Here is an 18305-nt window from a genome sequence, read left to right on the forward strand (position 1 = left end):
TCAATCTCCTACATACAGTGACTGGCTCCAGGCCGCTGACCAGGACTCACAGCTGTGTTAACTTGGCTAATTGTGTGCTGAGAGAGTCAAATATGCCTGGCTCTCAGCTTAAAAACAAAAAACAAAAAACAAAAAACAGCTTTCTTTATCTAAAACTATATTTTTGAACTCTTAAAAGTAAAATTGTCTCTGATTTCCTTTTTATGCTGAAAAAAAATCACACAATCATTTATTTGGTGTAATGTTTGGGCCTTATTTAAAACTTAACCTCTGTTTATCTCCTTTTAGATAAAGAAACTAACAAGTGTCATTTTATTGTACCTGGTTCAAAATGTTTCTTATTTCAAGGTTATAACGATCTATTCAAATTAACAAGATAAATGCTGTTTTTCCCACTGGGACACCTGGTCAAGCTGATGTTGTATAATGTTTTACTGTATTAACATTCATTTGTTTACAATGTTAAAATTTAAATGACTGCCTTAAAACATGTTTAGCCTAAAATTCTAAATGTGATGTTATTGATCATACAAGAAACTGTTTTATTCTCTCTTTATGGACTGTGTTTATGTTTTTTTTGTGTGTGTGTGTGTGTGTGTGTATGTGTTTGTGTCTGTTTTTAATGTTCCAACTTAACAGAGATAAAACCTAAACCCCTAGCTTTAATCATTAATATCTTATAAATGATCAAGTCCCTTAACATATTCAAAAATGTATTTTTAGCCATGCTAAGAACCAATATGATTAATTATATTTCAATATCAAACATAAATGAGATCATAACATTCTATTTTATGTTTACAAAGTATAATTTAGAGCAGATAACTAGAAACAAAGATCACTTAACTCAAATATGCTAACCCTCAAACTTGTCAGAGATCTGCTGAATATGGCATTTTTTTTGGGTTTTGTTTTGTTTTGTTTTTGTGTGTGTGTGGCATTTTTACATGTGTAAATTTATTATAATACAGAGATTCCCAGATCATAACAGTAGTTACCCAAGGTCTCAGAAGATTTTGGCACAACGGCAGGTAACTTCAACCCTGGATTGTGGTTTCTGGCCACTGAGCAAAACAGCTCCCAATGTCTTGCTCTCTGCTATGGCTTAGCCTGACTGTGGACAAATTGGATACCTGGAGAGTCATTGTCTCATGTTGGTGGATACAAGGTAAGGTCAATCTCTTCTATGCTCACTTTCCACAGAAACAGCCTCTTGTCCTCTGTACCTGATGCCAGATTGTCTCGGCCCCTGCTGCCATGCTGCCAGAGGACACAACTGGGACAAATGTCTATTGGGATATGACTAACTAGTAATCTCTGTCATTTTTATTAATACATAGATTCTTTTAGGTTACAATTTATCCTTCTCAGGTCTCTGATCACATTGATGGCTAAGCTGATGTTAACTTGATAACTAGAAAACAAACAATTAGCTCCTTAGCCCAAAGTAATCTACCATGTTAGTTCATTGGTCAACTCATTAGCTAGTTAGAACTACTGAATACTAGATCTCTTACTTTAAAAGGACAAACAGGTTTGTCTTACTCACAGACCTCAGGATAAAGATAAACAGGCTTTAGATACTTTCCCACTTCTCTTCATATGCAGGAGACCAAGCCTTAAACCTACCTCATTCTTAGAGCTACTGTCAAGTCTAGATACAGTCTACCTTGTTACCATTCTTTCAGCTAAAGCACTGTGACTACTTACAGCAATTTCATCCATATCTTAAAGCTTCCAAAAAGACATTTTTATGTTAGAAGGTCTAAGAAGGTGTTTTACAAGTATTGGAGGGTGCAAGAAGGTGTTTTAAGGTTGATACATGCAAGTTATAAATTTTAGAAGGCCTAAAAAGGTGTTTTATGAATGCTAGAAGGTCTAGGAAAATGTTTCTAGTTGGTAAAGGCCAAGTTATGTTAAAAGGTCTAAAATGTGTTTTAAGTTGGTAAATACAAGTTGGGAAGTTTAAAATATATAAAAGATGTTTCATTCATCCTGTTACTATGCTGTTGTTGTATTAACTGTTCAGAATGTTGACACTGATCAGTGGAGCTCTATTTATTAATCTTTTAATCATTCCACTACACAAGATTTTAAATTTCTTTTTTTTTTTAAATGTCTCTCATTGTGCTTAAATTATATACTTCCAGTCTTCTGAATAGAGGGATGATGTGTACTGATGCTAAAGTGAGCTTTTACCATCCTGCTTTACAGGAGATGTCTCTCCTTCCCATGTTAACTGTTTTACAGGTGTCAGAAAGTTCCATAAGGCTTCTACCTTTCCTAAGCTCACAGTACTTTAAACGCAAAGTTCTTTTCCCAGGCCTCTACGATGCTGTATATATGCTGCCTTTTCCTACAATGTGTTCATGTCTAACAATGTATTTCACTGCAGATTTCAAACAACGATGATAACAACGTCTAAAATTCATCTCCCTTTATGAACTTAATTCTTGTAAGCTACAGGAAATCCATCTCTCAGGTCACATGGAATCCAGGCAAGTACTGTCAATCAACAGTCTAAGTTTCTCACCTATCTCTGAAGGTGAGATTCCTGCCCCCTGTCACTGGTTTTGGAATTTTCCACTTCCTAACTACCTGATTGCCACCTTTCTGTACCCAACTCCAGCTGACACCTCCGGTCTACATGGCTGTGGCTGTTTCTTCTCGCTAACATACAACTAGGACTTTTTTCCCCCCACTGGGTGAAACCATCAACACAGCTCTTTCTCTCACTATTCTTTTTTGGAGATGCCCTAATGGATTACTGACCTCACAGCCCCATGAAAAGTCCATTCGCCACTTCTCCAGGCTCCTCTGGGATGCCTTCTGAGAATTTCAAATTTCTATGCCCACATTAAGAGCTTTTAAACTTACATGACTCTGCAACCTAACTTGGACAGATTCAAATTTAACTCTTTTAATTATTGCCAACAGTAGAGTAAAATGGAAGGAAGTTCCCACGTTCAAACTTTTCTTTCGTCTCCCCAATTTTTCAAACATTGTCTCTTTCCTTCTTTTATGTTTTGTTTTGTTTTTTTTGTTTCTCAAGACAGGGTTTCTCTGTGTAGCCTTGGCTGTCCTGGACTCACATTGTAGACCAGGCTGGCCTCGAACTCACAGGGATCCACCTGCCTCTGCCTCCCGAGTGCTGGGATTAAAGGTGTGCACCACCACCTCCTGGTGTCCCTTTCCTTCTTTTCAAGCCTTTTCTCTTTGCTCTCCAAAGAGTTTCAAATGTACACCTAAAGGGACATTTTCTCCCTAAACTAATAGTGTTGTCTTCTGCCCACATATATGTTCCAGTATCCTGCAAGAGTTTCTTACATCCAGGACATTGTCAAGCAGCTACCCACAATTGCTCCTGTCTATCCTCACAGACAGTGTCAGCAGGACCTGCATTGCCCCTCCTAGCCTAGCTGCAAATGTTCTCAGACCCTGGACAGCAAATGCAACAGCCTGCTCTTCTGGAACCTGGCCAACATTTCAGCTTTTTAACCCCCTATTGCCACCCTACTGTCAGCAGGAAGTAGTTAAGACAATTACTTTGCCCCTTATCCATTTACAAAAGGTTGGAAAGGTGTGCTCTAGGCCCGGGACAAACAGCTCCAGGTGCTCCCAGCACTCCTTGGTCCCAGGTTTCAGCACCAATGTAATGATTTTAAAAATAAGAAATAAGACGATAGGTATAATGAGATATTAAGGTATAATATGGTACCAGGAAGCAGATATTATATTATAGAGTTTATTAAATGAGCATGGGGGGAGAAGGGCAGGAGGGGTAAGAGAGAGAGAGAGAGAGAGAGAGAGAGAGAGAGAGAGAGAGAGAGAGAGAGAGAGAGAGAATGTAAAATAGGGGTAAAAGAGGGAGGGACATGGCAGGTTTGTACTTTTATATAGCCCTGGGCAGGGACACCCCATGGCAGGTAGGCAATGATATCACAGGTAGGCAGACTGAAGCAGAATCCCAACAATGTGTCCTCTCACCTTGAAGAGACTTTGATGGGAGGGACTGCGATGATTCCTGTCAGAGAGACTTCTGAGGGTTCTGCCAGAGGGACTGCTGTGCTTCTCTGAGAGGCACTGTAATGATTGTAATGTCCCTTCTCAGAGACATTTCAGCGAGTTCTCTCAGAGAGGCTGCGCTGGGTTCTTTCAGGCTTATTACATAGGGCTCTCTCCCTGAAGAAGCCATGATGTTCCCCATCCTGTGCATGCTTCTCTTTAACTCTGAGGATTCTCTTCAACAAGGAGTCAGGCACTACTCTCTCTTGGGCCTGAAATTTGGTCCCTACATTAGAACAGTTCCTAGACTCTGGGCTGGAGATGTCATCACTGTAGTTTTTCTTTGCTCTGCTATTGACATTAGCCTGGATAGGGACGTCTCTTTCAGAGACTGCGGCCTTCTGCAACTGCAGAGGTCTGGGTTGGAGAGTGCTCACTTATTCTGCCTGTTGAGCTTGTGTGCATTGGTCACTTGTTCCCTGCAATTTGTCTTCTTGCTTAGGGGTTGAATCTGTCGTCCCATGATTGACAACTGGTTTGCTGGCTCCTCTTAGGCAGTAATCCTTGGCTTTTTGTTTGGGATGCAAATTTTTGCTTGAGCACAAATTGTCTGGCTTCTCTCCAGAAATAGTCACAATTCTATGTGTTGGTAAAACTGCCAAGGATGTCACACCATTTGACTGAGACCTCAAAGTATACATGGGGTGTGCAGCTTGCTGCCATGACCCAAGTAGGTTTAACAAAAATGGGTTCTCTTAAAACTTTGCCTCTATCACTAAGTTAGATGATTTCACACCTTTAAAAGGTGTTCTAAGGTTCAACAGATCAGATTTTGTACATGGAGCTGCTGAGCCAGGGGTCAACTCAAAGGACTCCATGCTTTACAACTGCAGCCCTGAACTGGGCTTCCCAGACTTTACGCACTGAAGTTTTAACTCAGGATTGAACTCAGAAGAATTTATAACTTGAAATTGTAGACCAGAGTTAATACCTTGAACATTTATTCCTGGAGTCAATTTAAAAGACTTTATACCCTGCAAATGTGGCCCAAGTGTACCTTTCACCAAATTTGTACATTGCAATTTTAATTCTGGACTCAATTCAGAAAAAAATCACACATTGTACCTGTGGCCCAGGGTTGTATCCTAAAGGTGCTACACCCAGATTGTTTGACCCTGGAGTTAATTCAGACTTCAAATCTCGCAAGCAATGCCCTTGAAGTTTTGGAGCTTGTAAATGTGGCCCAGAATTGTATCTAGTAGAATTTACAGACTGAGATTCTCGCTTTAGAGTATGTGCAGAATTATTCATATCTTGCAAATGTGTTTTAGTACTGCACCAAACAAGATTTACACACTGAATTTGTGACTCTGGAAAGGTTGCACCTTGAAAAAGTGGCCCAAGATTATACCTTTTAGAGTTTACACCCCAAGGGTTGTGTTTGTCCTGGAGTGCAGGCAGAAGTCACACCTTGCACATGGATTTAGGATCGTCCCCAGTAAAATTTACACATTGAATTTGTGGTTCGAGAATTGATGTCCAATGATCTTGCACTTTGCAAATGTGCTTCAGGATTGCACTCAGCAGGATTTGCACACTGAGGACTTGGCCATGGGGACGTGCAAAAGAATTCACCCACTGTGGACTTGACCCTGGGGTGCATGCATAGGAAATTACATCTTGGAAATGTGGCTCAGAGTTTCACCCAGTAGAATCTATACAACGCAATTTTGATCCTGAAACACATGTGGAAGAATTCATTCCATGCAAATGTGATGCAGGAGTGCACAAAGAATTTATACATTGATGGTTTGGCTCTGGAATGCTTGCAGAAGAGTTTATAGCTTGCAAATATGACCCAGGTATACACCCACTGGAATTTATATATTGAGAATTTGTATTGGGATACATGCAGAATTCACATTTTCCAAGTGTGGCCCAAGGCAGAACACCTTAGATTTTATACCTTGAATGTCTGGACCAGAGTGGAACATAGATGAGTCTACATTCTCCATCCCAGTGTCAGATGACAGAACATTTTCACAGTGACTCCAGTCACAGGACTTCCTACCTTGCAATCTAGACTCATGCTTGACTTCCAGAGATGACTTATCTAGAAGCGTCGTCTCTGTACACACCTGAGGAGGTTTCATCTCTTGCTGCTGTAGCCCAGGTCCAGCTCAGAGGACGTCACACCTTGCAACGTTTGCTCTGAGTTGAATCGTACCGATTGAAGCTTTGTACATAATTCTGATGCCTTGATATGTTGCAAATGTGGCTCATCATTGAACACTATCGACTTTATACTCTGAAGCTGTTGCTTTTGACCTAGTGTGTGAGATTTCCCATCTCACTCCTGCTTTCCAGCATTGAGTTCAGAAGGTTCCACACTATAAATTGGTGGGTTCGAGGGCAACTCAGAGAATCCCACAACCTGCAGTTCTGCACCACGATCAACCTCCTCATCCTTCGCTGTTTGTTGGTTTGTGGGCTCAGCGCTCACACCGTTCAACTCTGATGCAGGGTTGAGTGCCTCAGGGGTCATATCTTGAGGTGTAATTCTGGTGTTAACATGGGTGGTACCCTGCCCTGTAACTGAGAGGGTAACTCGAGCTGCAGAGGTTTCCTATCACATGCCTTATCAATGGCCTATCAAGACCATTAAAAGATTTTTACATCTTGCCACAGTGGCTGAAGCACAAAGCCCACGGGTCTCTCTTTTTGAAACGTGTCCCCTGAAGTCACTTGAGAAGGCTTTATACCTGTAAGTGTGGGCCAGGACTGACCTCTATTGATCTTGAAGTTTTGTTCCCAGAACCGACTTGGAATAGTTCTCATCCTGCAGCTGAGGGCCTGAGTTTAACCTCACAGATTCCCCATTTGGGGCCTTTGGCTCTGGCGTTAACTCCAGTGTTGTACTTTGTAACTTTGGGCCTAGACTAAACTCTACAGATTCCATATCTTGGAGCTTTTTTCCTGAACCAACTCAGATGGATTTTTATTGTGTCTGTGGTCCAAAACTGAAGTTCACTGACATTACACCTTGGGATTTTACCTATGCTACCACTTTAGAAGACTTTATACACTTGTAAAGTGTTGTCCCATAGCATCTACACCTTGAAGTTTTATACCCATGATCAGCTCAGGGTATTTCAACTCTTGCAAATGGGGCGTGATTTTGTGCCTAAAACCAACTTCTTTGGGGTGAAATTGGGTTTTCACCTTGTAACTTTGGACTAGGTTTGACTTCTACTGATTTCACCCCATGAACACTCTTCTCTGTAAAGGCTTCAGATGCCAGACCTTGTAAGTGTGGTCTACCCATAGATTTGACATCCTGAACCTTCATGCCCATGACCGTCCTCGAAGACTTCAGATCTTGTAACTGTGGGCCTGATCCGCAGTCCTCTGTCTGCAGCTCTTGAGGCTTTGTCCTCAGCACAGAATCAGATTTTATACCTTGTGACTGTGGCCCAAGTTTAGAGTCTAGTTTGACACTCCGAATTTTGGCCCTCATGATTAAGTCAATAAAAGGCCTACCTTTCAGTGGTGAGCTGTGACTTAGCTTAGCACATTCCATATTTTGGGACTTTGTTTGAGGTGTCAAGTCAGAACATTTTGCACTTTGCCACTGGGGCCCAGAATTGGTCTCAGGTTTCATACTTCGAGGCTTTGCCTGAAGTGCCAACTCAGAGAGTTTTACACTTTTCAACTCTGTGATTTTATTGGTTTGTGATTGTGGCCCTTGGCTAAACACCCCACATTTGACTTCTGATAAAGATGTCACATCTTGAAGCTGTGTTCCTGGGGGTGACCCTAGGGGTTTTACTTCCTGTGGCTGTATTCCAGGGGTCAATTCAGGAGAATTCCTATCTTCTAAATGAAACCTGGGTTTGAATGGTGCTGATTTTATATTGCTGATCTTTGACCTGAAGGCTGGGTCACATGCTTTCATACTTCTAAACTGTTGTTCAGATTTAAAAATCAATCATTTTGAACCTGTGAGATGAATATTCCTGGGTTAGCACAGAAGGTTGTTTACCTTGTATCTTGGGCCTTGTAGTCAATTCATCAGATGCCGTCTCATCTCTTAGTTGTACTGAGGGCTTTAACTCTTTTGCTGTGATGCTTTCAGATTGTAACCAGAATTCAGCGTCGATTTCTTAACTTGGCAGTCTTAACTGGTAACCACTGAACAGACTTCATATTATCAATCTGTGGCCCATGCTGTAATGGCACAGTTTTCACACACTGAGACTGTGGCTCTGAGGTTGATACACAGTTTTCCCCCTTTGTAGCTCTGGTCCTGGGTTAAATTCCATAGATTTTTTTTCCCTTGAAGGTTTGGCTCCAGAGTCACGGCAGGTGTCTCCCCACCTCTGAACAGTATGGATGGTTTCTGGTCTGTACACTTGACACCTTGAGACGGTGAGCCACAATTTAATCCTACAAGCTTTGTACCATGGAGCTCAGGTCCGGGTATCCACTGAACAGATCTTACACTTTCAACCCGTGGCTCCTCGGTTACCTCCACAGTTTTGAGACCTTGAGGCTGTGGCTCTGAAGTTAAGTTGAAAGTTTTTGGATTCTGAAGCCCTATCGCTAGTGAAGAGGTTTTTACTTGCGACAACTGTGGCTCAAGATGAAATGCCACAGATTTTTCTCCTCAAACTTTTGGCCTGTCAGTCAATTCAGATGACCTCACACCTCTCCATTGTGTATATGGCTCCAGTTCTGCAGGTCTGACGTCTTGAGACGGTGACCTCAAGTTCGACCCTCTGCATTTTCCACTTTGAAATTCAGATACTGGTATCCATTGAATAGACTTTGTGCTTCCAGTCTGTGATTCTGTATTTAGTACCATGGTTTTCACCCCTGGCCTCTGTGGCTGGATCGTTGACTCCAAGGCTTTCACCTGGTGTACCTGTGATCCTGGAGTCAACTGGCAAGGTTTCACACTTGGCACCTGCGATCCATATTGGTGCTCGCCAGCTTGTACACTATGCACAGCTGGTTCAGGAGCCAATTCAAGTGACGTATCTTTGAATTGCACCTTAGAGTTGATCTCTACGGGTTTTACATATGCAGGTTTAGGTTCCTGATCTGACTTTATAGACAACGTATCTTCCAACTCAAACTGTTCAGTTGGTTGAAAATTCCACCTTTCCACACAGGTGAGTTTATCATCATCTGGCCACCCTGTCCAGGCTCAAGCATTAAACCGATGGGTCCCATCCCTTGCCACTGTTGTGTTGAGGCTAGATCTACAAATTCCACTCCTTGGATCCCTTGTATTTTAGCTACAGTCTCAGCAGGTTTTAGACTATGCTGTTTCAAACATGAGGTAACCACATGTTTCCTATCTCAAATCTGTGGTCATGAAGTCAGTTCCGTGGGCTTTATGCCTTGCAGTTGAGGCCCTTGAAAGCTCTCCATAGGCTTCTCTTGAAACAGCACCCCTGGTACAGAGGTCACAGGATGCTTCCCTTGCTTCTTTGGTTCAAGTTTCAAGCCCATGGCATTTGCATCTTGAGCCTGTATGTCACTGACCAACCCCACAGTTTTCAAGTCTTGAATTCTTTTTCATTTTTTAAAACGTTATTTTATTTATTGTATATGAGTGCTTTATCTGCAGAAGAGGGTATCAGATCACATTACAGATGGTTGTGAGCCAACATGTGGCTGCTGGGAATTGAACTCAGGACCTCTGAAAGAGCAGGCCACAGTGCTCTTAACCACCGAGCCATCTCTCCAGCCCTAGACTCATCTTTCCTGGTTTTACAGCTTGATGCTTATGCAGTGTATCCATCTTCAGTGATTCCTTCACTTGGTATTGTGGCTTTGGAGCTATTTTTACTGACTCTATGATACATGGACATAATTTATTAATCATCCTCATGGCGTCTATGACATGAAGCAATGCTTCAGGAGTTACCTTGATGTCATTTGTGACTTGATTCAGTCTTGAGGCCACACTCATTGATTCCATCGTCTGATGCTGAGGACTTGTTACTTCCATTGATTCAGTTACTTGGTTTGATGACTGAGGGCTCATACTCACTGTTCTGCTTAGACTGGTGAATTCGGGGAAACTCCCACAGATTGGATCACCCCTGAGTGTGCTTCTAGGATGATTCCCATTGAATACATAACCTGAAGCAATGCCAGTGGTGTGACCTTTATGCTGTCCTTGGCTGAACATGGCATCTTTGGAGTCAGCACCATATTAGGTACTTGTGCCTTTTGTGGCTGTATCCTTTTTTTTTTTTTTCTGGAAGACCTATGACCCTCTGTTCTATACTCTGTTCTAACACATGCTTTGGATCCTTTTTCAGTAAAATGGTTTCTTCCTGAATTGTGTTAACTCCTACATTTTCTGGGAGATGGAGTGCCCATTGATATAACTAGAGGGTTATAATCTCAGATTGTGACTGCTTGTTTGAGGTAAGTGGCCGTGACATGTTTACTTCTGTCCTACTTAATTCAGGATTCATCCCAGTGTTCACATGAACATGGAATGATGGAACACCAGGGGATCTGTGGGTATTTTTCTCAGCGCTCTGAGGAACGAGTGTAGGTAACAGTCTTGGGGCTCTCTTGTTCAGAGACCGCTGGTGCATCTGTCAGATGACTGAGCATTTCCCAGGATTTCTTCACAGGCAGAGGCACTAGTTGTTCCCACAAAGTAGAAACCTTCTGAGACATATGCCTTTCCAGTTCTCCTCTGACTGAAGGAGAGAGTTGGAGTGGAGATTAAACTAGGTGTCCCAGGCTCGCATGACCCCTGATCTGATATTCAGAGATTCTTTCTCTTATCTTTTGTTTTCTCTTCTTGATTGCAAGGATGTAGGCATTCCAAAATAGAGATAATAAAAGAGCTTTGAGCTTGTAAGGGAGGAAGAACTGCCAAATCCTGAAAGAAAAAATGTAATTTCTTAGTATCTGTCAGCTGAAAAGTAGTCTGGGGTGTGCCTTGTTTCCCGGACACAGAGGGTTCCCTTGGCGGGGAAACAGGTCCACTATTGCTCTGGAATTGCCAAGTTGTTCCTTCAGAAAGGATGGGGAGATGAGACAGGCTCAAGCTGTTGTTGGAGGACCCAGAGGATGTGCTGTACTCACTAGAACGCTTTCCCTTTTTACAGTAGCAGCCAGGCGGGACAACCTCCTGAGCCACAAAGTCAGAGACAGAGGAAGAAGATGCATAGTGGGACTCATGTAAACTCAGTTCCCTAAGTGTCAACCTGAAAAAACAAGACAAATGTTTCCGTTTTCTTAGGAACCAGTAACAGAAAATTAGGAAGAAGATAGGGAGTGGTCATTTCAAATCCAAAATATGCTTGGTCTAAGGGAGATGTGAGGGAGATAAGGAGTTGTGTTCACAAACAATTATTTATGTGAAGAATTCCCCCATCAGGAGCAAGGTAGATGAGTCAGTCAGTGAAGTGCATGCCACACAAATAGAAAAGCTGAGGTCCATCCCTAAAGCCCACATGATAATGAAAGGCCAGGGTGCCCTGGTGCCCTGGAAACAGAGACAAGTGCATCCATGGGCTCTCTGGCTAGCCATGGCCAATCAGTGAATCCACATGAGAGACTCTCAGTAAGCAAGGTGGATGGCTCCCAAGAAATTACATCCTAGTTTTACACACACACACACACACACACACACACACATACACACACACACACACTTTTTAATATGGTAAATGTTGTAATAGAAAGATATCAGTGAACACAGAAGACCTTGATTAATTTCCTCCATAAGTTACCATTTGTGCTAGAGGTCAAAGTTTCATAAGATTTCTGGTGAAAAAGAAGACTGTAAGCAAGTGAGACTGTCACTGAGAGTGGCAAATTGTGATTTTTTATTGTGGTGTAGTCACTGGAGAAGACTGGACAGACATGGTTTAAGCCAACAGAAAGTTTTTACTAGCTGTCCATGAACTACACTGGGTGTTTGGGATCCCAGTTGTAGCCTCAAGCTTTTACCAGGATGAGATTTTAAGAACAAAACAAAACAAAACAAAACAAAAACAAAAAACAAAAATCATGTTCTGGGTCAACATACTTCATTTAACAAGAACAGTTATCCAGAAGCAGAACTACAGAAGCCAAAAAGCGAGGTTAGTATATGTTGAGGTTTTCGCAGAATTTTCCAGATGTTGATGATGAATCAGGCCCTTGTCTTAGTCGTGGCAGGAGCTGCTGTCTATGTGCTGAGTTCTACAGCCTGAATGGCACTTCCATCATGGAGTCACTTATGCTAAGGTCGGGGGCCCTTTTACAATTTTCAGGTGCACTTTTGCTGAGCTGTGGGAGATGGAGCTGGGAAGGTGAGAAGCAGACTGACACTTGAAGACAGGGTTTCAGTTCTGTTTGGTAAGTCCTGCTTAGCACATAGCAAACTCCTGGGATTTTGCAATGATGCCCTGGGTCAGTTTAAGTGTATCAATGATGTTTGTCACCATTAAAAATGTTATTCCTTCTCTTTGAACCAAGGCATCCATGTCTCAGAATGTATCCAAAGAGCTTAAATGAGTGAGGACATCCATGATTTAATAACCCAGTCCAATTATCTCTGGCTGTAGTAGTAGTTTTGACAGTTTTAAAAATTTTTTATGCTTAGTCGTGTACTATTTAGTAATTTATATCCATGATGGGCCATTAATTAAAGATAAAAAGCAAAGGAAAACTGATGTAGAAGTATCACTTAGCCTGCCTGCCCACTGTCTTTCTGTATATTTGTCCGCACAGGTCTGTGACACATGTAGACCCTGTGGAGACTGGTACGCAGAAGGACCACCCCATCGCAGGCTGCTGCTTAGGAAGCCTGGTTACCTCCACCTTGTACTGTGGACATCTGGAAAAAACACAGGCAAAGGCCAGATAATGAGAGGCTTGGGGCACACGTCCATGGCTTACTCAGCTCTTGTTTTATGGGCATTTTACTAGGTATGCAGAGTCTTGTCTTTATCTTCTGTTGGTCAGTGCTGCCTTCCCACAGAAACCCCTACTTTCTCTCCTTTCTTTAGAACATAGATTCATCACTTTTTGGCCTTTTGGCAAAGATCAAGTGTAAAACATGGATTCAAGGGCTCCTAAGCCTATATTTCATGAATTACTATTTATAAGGCCTCAAAAAATTTCCTTTAATTTTACAGGTTCAGGTTGAATTGATTAGCACCTCAAGAAACAACAACAACAACAACAACAACAACAAAACACACACCCTTGCAAAAAAAACCAAACCAAACCCAAAACCAACAACCAAACAAAACCTCCAACAACAACTAACTAAAAAGCAACAGTGAGAATTCAGAGGCTATCTTGAGGTCCTAAGTCATTTCAGTGTCAGACCATAAAATTTGGGTTAGCAACAGTGTTGGGACAAAGAAATGTCCCATATATAGTATCTGTTTGAAACTAAGACCTCATTTTAAAAAACAAGATTTTCAAAGTGCCACACGTTCAGATGAAACATGGTAACAAGTTGCTGATACAGAGAGACAATTGGTCTCACTAGACTCAACATTAGAGCCATGGAGAACAGTCAGTCCTGCCCACTGGAGATAAATACAGTTCCACAGACTTTCTCCAAGGGCACCAAGAGAGCCCTTCTTTTACATCAGTGATTATGAACCTGTGGGTCTCGACCCCATGAAGGTCTGTGGACCATCACAGGGGTCACCTAAGACCACCGGAAAACACATTTATGTTATCATTCACAATGGTAGCAAACAGGTATGAAGTAGAAGCTAAAATAATTTTATGGTTGGAGGTCACCACAACATGATGAACTGTAGTAAAGGGTTGCAGCATTAGGAAGGTTGAGAACCACTGTTCTTCATGAGTCACGTGTGTCATGTGCCTCAGTACGTACACACAGATTTCACAGGTGTATCTTTAATGTTCTCTAAAACTGCAACCTTATGTCAAGATGCTCTCAACAGAACATGTGCCTAGTGACAACCCTCCAACCAATGAGCTTCAGATGCATGAATTTTGACTGTATTTCAAAAACTAAAACAAAACAAACACACATAATGTACTTTTAAAAATGCACAGCATTTTTACTTCAGTGAAAACTCTAAATATACCTTCCATGCCATTCTAGTTCCACCCTCTCCCTTCACTCATCCTGTCCTCACACTTATAGAAAGTTCCACAGACATGCCTATGACAATCACTCTCTTCTTCCCAGCAGCTGTCTAGGAATGGAGGAGGTGTGTGTTAGTATCTCCAAGGGCACATACAAATCTAGTGTGTGAGAAATTCAGGACCAAAGGAGGATCCAGGCTTTGGTGGAAGGTTCGGGTTTTTCTAACTGCATGAAGAGGAATGTTTAGTGTCTCTAGGAGAGTGATAACAGAAAACACAGACCTTCTTCAGCTCCTCAATCCCGTGTAGGGCGCTATCTTCTGTCCATTCCCGAGAGGCCACGGCAGACCTAAGAGTGCAAACTCAATCAAGGTCAGCGGCACTGGCTAAGAAGCAGATACTTACAAAGTTGGCACCTACTGTTTATCAGGCGCCATGATAGACATACCACAGATTAAAAAAAACAAACCTCAAATACCTGCAAGTGATAGGTAGGCAATAAACATCTTCGAAGGGTCCAGATACAACGCAATAAGGATTGGTGGAAACTAAGGCAGGTTCAATATAGTCTCTGACTAAACACATTCAAAATCAGTTTCTAAAAAACTGGCCATCTGGGCTGGAGAGATGGCTCAGCAGTTAAGAACACTGACTGCTCTTCCAGAGGTCCTGAGTTCAATTCTCAGCAACCACATGGTGGCTCACAACCATCTATAATGTGATCTGGTGCCCTCTTCTGGTGGACAGGTGTGCATGCAGGCATAACACTGTATATATAATAATAAATAGATCTTAAAAACAAAACAAAACAAAACAGGCCACCTGCACAGGTCAAGGGAACTTACCTGTCACCCCCTGCAATGAGGTACATGTAAAGAGGCTTTTGTCCTAGACTTTTCATCAGCTGCTTAATAGAGACCTGTCTGGGAGAAATGGGTATGAAGAGGGAATAAAAAGTGGATAGAACAGATTCTTAATTCCTAGAGGATTGGGGGAGCACAATGATCTTCATAAGTAGTGCTCAACTCTAACTTAGTTGGAGCCTGCCACTAAAAAAAGGAACTTGGAGACCATTGATGAGTGATGCATGACGTGTGGGGATGTTAACAAGAGAGTGGTGGGGCTCCAATGGGGCCAGAGAAAATGGTTGCCATACTGGACTCTACGTTTTAGAGAGGAAGTGGGGAGAGACTATATCGATGGAGAGGACTTATCTCAGGTGAGCTTTACGGCCCAGAAGGAGAAGGGAGAAACAGGGAGTTGAGGTACTCACAGGCATGAGGAATGCCATCTGGCCAGAGGTCCCCCCTTCACTCAGCACTACCAGGCCCCTTCCTCTGGATCCTGAGGACGGACAGAGGCCCGGCTCAGGAGAGAGAAAATTTTCCTCCTTTTTCAATAATAGAAGCAAAAGGAACAATGATTTGGAGAAAGATGCTCTTGCCTCTCCTCTCTTACTAAACTGGTCACTAAAATTCAAACTTATTCCAGAATGGAATTGAAAGCAGCTTTGTCAATTAAATAAAAATAAATAATCAAAGCAGCAGCAGCCAGCAATCATCAGCCGGTACATTTGAGCAAGCTACTGTGACCATCCTTTCTTTATTTTCTGGTCTGGAAAAAGAAAAAAACTAAACTATCACAAAGAAAGCCTGTTTCAAAAAACAAAACAAACAAACAAACAAACAAAAAACAAAACCCCCAAAAATCAAATAATAAAGGATAATAATGCCTACTTCACAGGCTTTTGTGAAGGTGCTGCGTGTGAAAGTGCATTTCTGGGGCTGGAGGATGGCTGAGCAGTTAAGACACCGGCTGCCCTTGCAGAGCTCCCAGGTTTGATTGACAACACCCACATGGCAGTCACAACCATCTGTGACTATAGTTCCAGATGATCTAACACAGTCTTCTGCCTTCCATGGGCACCAGGTACACATGTGGTCCACAGACATGCATGCAGGCAAAACAGCCATACACACAAAAAATAATATTTAAGAAGAAGATGCATAGCTGATGGTAAAGCATTGTTCATCTAGTAGCTATTGTAACTATTATTGATGACTAAGGTAGCAATAAATATCCAAAGAGAAGACCAAGCGAGTAAAGAATTGAGGTTTATGAAAAATGAGAGCTGGAGGCCCAGGAAAGAGGAAGTTAGAGGGAGCAGAAGTGTTTTGATGAGAACCAGGTGGAGTGTTTGTACCTTCAGAACTTCCTGGACTTTGCCAGCCACTTGCAACATGGTGGTCAGAACTGACTCGCTGTACAGTCTCTGCAGAGAGTGGGCAGGAGTCAGTTTGAAGAAAAGGAGGATAGAGGTAGGAGGAAGGCAGTGAGATGGCTCAGTGGGCAAAAGGGTCGTGGCCAAGCCTGAGGATCTGAGTTCAAGCCCTGGGCCCCACGTGGTGAAAGGGCAGACGGATTCCAGAGGGAATCAGTCCTCTGACTTCCACACATTTCCCCAAGGAACAAATCTTTCTACCTCACAAAATCAATAAATATATAAATGAAAAAAATTGGGAATGGGGGAAAAAAAGAAAAACAGAGGATAGTGGATTGGCATGGAGGAGAGGGCTCAATGTTTCCAGTATCAGGAAGGGAGAGGTTGAGATGTGGCTGGCTTGGCATCTCTGTTTGCAGTGTCCGAGGCTCGATTCTGGGTCACATGGTAGGTGGGCATGACTTGCCCCTCCTCCTGGACTATCTCAGCATCACACTGTCCCAGCAGGTGAACAATTTTCTCTGCATCTGCTTTGTCCAAGTTCCGGGTCAGCGGGTTGAACTTCTCTGTGATGGGCACAGCTGCCTCATACCCTGACAACTAGAGAGAAGGGGGCACAAGTGGGGAGGGTCAGGAAGCCAAAGTCTGTTTTATGCCTGCTGGACTGGAGGTAGGAATGGCAGTAGGAAGGAAAAAATAGGCAGTAAAAACCTTGAACCCCTACCCGGACTAGCCGATGGACATTCTCCACTGTTGAGTGGAGAAGGAGATCTAACTTTCACACAAACTCTGGTGCCCCATATTTGAACATGTCCCTTGGACGGAGATGCCTGGTGGCACTCAGAGGAAAGATAATAGGTCACCAAGGAGAGACTTGATACCATATGAGCATATTCAGGGGGAGGAGGTCCCCCTCAGACACAGACTTAGGGGAGGGGAGGGGAGTAGTAGGGGGGAAGTGGGAGGAAGGGAGGAATGGAAGGATACATGGGATGGGCTAACAACTGAGATGTAATATGTATAAATTAATAAAAATGTATTAAAAAAAAAAAAAAAGGAATGGCAGTAGGGACAGCAATCGGCTTGGAGTCACATACTTTACACACACACACACACACACACACACACACACACACACACACACACACGTGCGCCCATACACCCACACATACTCACACATACCATTCACATACCAAGAACTCAGTCTTCCTGTGATGTTCTGAGCCTATTAGGGAAGGAAGATAGCAAGGAAAGATAAGAAAAAGGTGTCTGTCTGTCCTCGAATGTGTGCCTGTAATGCCAGCATTTGGAAAGTGACAGCAGGAGGATCAGGAGTTCAAGGGTATCCTAAGATACATAGCAAGTGCGAGGCCAGCCTGGGCTAGATCCTGTCTCAAAAGACAAAAAAAAAAAAAAAAAAAAAAAAAAAAGAAGAAGAAGAAGAAGAAGAAGAAGAAGAGAGAGAGAGAGAGAGAGAGAGAGAGAGAGAGAGAGAGAGAGAGAGAGAGAAAAGCGGGGAGAAGTCCAGAGCTGAAGCCAGTCCAGATTTAAAACTACTTTAGGAATTGGTGCAGAAGGCTAAAATTGGGAAAGGGCCTCACCTCCCATCACATGCTGGTATAGTTTGTGTCTGGCGTGGTCCCACACTGTGGACACTCTGTCCCACCTGCCTCTGCAGTCACATAAATTGTTCTGGTGACAATAACTTTGCTTCCAGTTGTCACAGTCTTATCTGAGCCATGGAGATGACTAACCTAAGACCCCTGCCCCTCTGAGCACCACCCCTACACCTTTCTCTTCAACACCCTTTCCTGTCACTGGTTCCCCAGCCCTCATGGAGCTCCCGAGGGTCCTCTTTGCATACACTCTGCTGGCCAGCCTCCGCTTTGTCCTTGGGGAGCAGGACCAGAAGTTCCCTGCTCTTGCCCTTCAGGTGCAGTGCCCTCTGGAAGGCAGGGAGCCTGGATGTGCACAACACCCA

The 18305-nt window shown here is 42.9% G+C and overlaps 2 protein-coding genes across 2 annotated transcripts; both read right to left on the minus strand.

Moving 5' to 3' along the window:
• Nucleotides 1-1149: 1149 nt before the first annotated feature.
• On the minus strand, nt 1150-14109 carry LOC311604130 (uncharacterized protein; the record flags this gene model as incomplete). The annotated part of the gene is given in 8 exon segments (XM_084793650.1): nt 1150-1260; nt 5070-5117; nt 5119-5219; nt 6202-6319; nt 6824-6951; nt 7546-7843; nt 8258-8667; nt 14103-14109. Coding segments are annotated over 8 exon segments (1221 nt in total).
• A 29-nt stretch (nt 14110-14138) lies between these two features.
• Nucleotides 14139-18160, minus strand: LOC311604131 (glucokinase regulatory protein-like; the record flags this gene model as incomplete). Its single annotated transcript, XM_084793651.1, is given in 8 exon segments — nt 14139-14209; nt 14382-14452; nt 14949-15022; nt 15377-15436; nt 15439-15447; nt 16307-16375; nt 16769-16924; nt 18113-18160. Coding segments are annotated over 8 exon segments (558 nt in total).
• Between the last annotated feature and the right edge of the window lie 145 nt (nt 18161-18305).

The sequence above is a fragment of the Acomys minous genome (assembly GCF_964271855.1).
Source record: "Acomys minous genome assembly, chromosome: 8".
Taxonomy (NCBI): Eukaryota; Metazoa; Chordata; class Mammalia; order Rodentia; family Muridae; genus Acomys; species Acomys minous.